Genomic DNA, 1401 nt, shown 5'->3' with positions numbered 1-1401 from the left:
GAGTCACCAAAAGGGCAAAATGACACTTCTGAGACTATCATGATATCCTCTGCAAACACTTATCCGTGTCCTAAAACCAAAGTTGTGTTCGAATCACTGCTCTACTTCTCCTGGACCAGTGGCCAAGAACATGGCCATGCTTGAGGCTTCTAGTATTTACTTACTGTTCATTTATAATTGCAGCTCTCAAGATTCTCAGCCTTGGAATGTCAAACTTCATGTTTAATTATGTTTGGGCACAATCATCTCTAAACCAAAATAATAACATGTCCCTTTCCTCTTCCCCCTCACATTCCCTCACAATACACCTTTGGGGGTGCAGTACTGCAGTAGCTACCTCTCCTATAGACACAGGGTCCAGACCTTGGGGTCTCAGAGCAGGCTCCCATTCGGGCTTGGCTGCTTAGGGGTGGTGGGTGTCCCTGTTGCCTCATGTGTAATATGGGAACAGTACACCTACTTTGTGGAAATGTTGCAATGCTAAAAGATAGCATTCAATAAATAGTTCTTTTGGTTGGAAAAAAACAACATTTGTATTCAATTTAAGAAACTAAGAAACTAAGATTTTAACCTAAAAACAGGTTTAAAGAAGAACTGACTCAGATTTCTAGTAAAAATGAAAATATTATAAGGAAACAAAACCAAAAGCACATTCAGTATTTTTATTTAATTATTTTAGCAATTTATATACCTCCCCACCCTTTAAGTTAGTGTGACAATTTTCCATAATAAACTACTAAAAGAGAAGCTTTGGTCAAGAATGGAATGAAATAGCAAAAAAACAAAAATCAAAAAACCAAAACACAAAAACCAACCCCCCCAAAAAAATTTCAAACTCAAAACAAAACCCAATAACTGCTGCTTTCAAAAAACCAACACTTTCACCAATTATATTTAAACAAAAATACACAAACATTTGTGCGACATGTGTCTTCAGTGTTTCCTTGCGGCTGGCTCTCCTCACCATCATGCAAATGGCGGAGCTGCCGTCAGGGCAGTTTGTCAGTCTGTCATGCTGGATGTGGGAGGCTCACTCAGCTTCACATTATCCGAAGGCCCTGGATAGAAGACTCTAAGGTCTTGAAAATGGCAGGAAGAACACTGATGGTTACTGATGGCTGTCCATCCTGGAGTTTTTTTTTACATTACTCCCTCTTCTCCCTGGCTGAGGTTTAGGCCCCTGAACCTCCAAATCTGGCCCTACCACGTCTCTGAGACATACTCCCCCAGGACTTGGCCCAGGAGAGACTCTGCAGGACTGCTGGCCCTTCCAGGTCACGTGTTCTCTTGTTCCTACCGTCTCAGCCCACAGGCTCTGGGCACACTTTTCTGTGATTCTGGGGAACATACCTCCCATCTGTGTCATTGGCCCTTACTGATGAGGGACATCTATGCACATGT

At 42.1% G+C, this 1401-nt stretch overlaps 1 protein-coding gene across 2 annotated transcripts in view; it reads right to left on the bottom strand.

The window, feature by feature from the left end:
* Positions 1-647: 647 nt before the first annotated feature.
* Positions 648-1401, bottom strand: part of ARPC1A (actin related protein 2/3 complex subunit 1A) — a 26241-nt gene continuing 25487 nt past the window's right edge. For both annotated transcript variants that reach the window (XM_006913344.3, XM_025047672.1), the window contains one exon: positions 648-1079. In XM_006913344.3, coding sequence (XP_006913406.1) covers positions 1041-1079 — 39 coding nt within the window. In that variant the 3' untranslated portion in view covers positions 648-1040. The remainder of the gene's footprint in view (positions 1080-1401) is intronic.

This window comes from Pteropus alecto, unplaced genomic scaffold (genome assembly GCF_000325575.1).
Source record: "Pteropus alecto unplaced genomic scaffold, ASM32557v1 scaffold20, whole genome shotgun sequence".
NCBI classification, from domain to species: Eukaryota; Metazoa; Chordata; class Mammalia; order Chiroptera; family Pteropodidae; genus Pteropus; species Pteropus alecto.
This window is presented reverse-complemented; position numbering and strand designations above follow the sequence as displayed.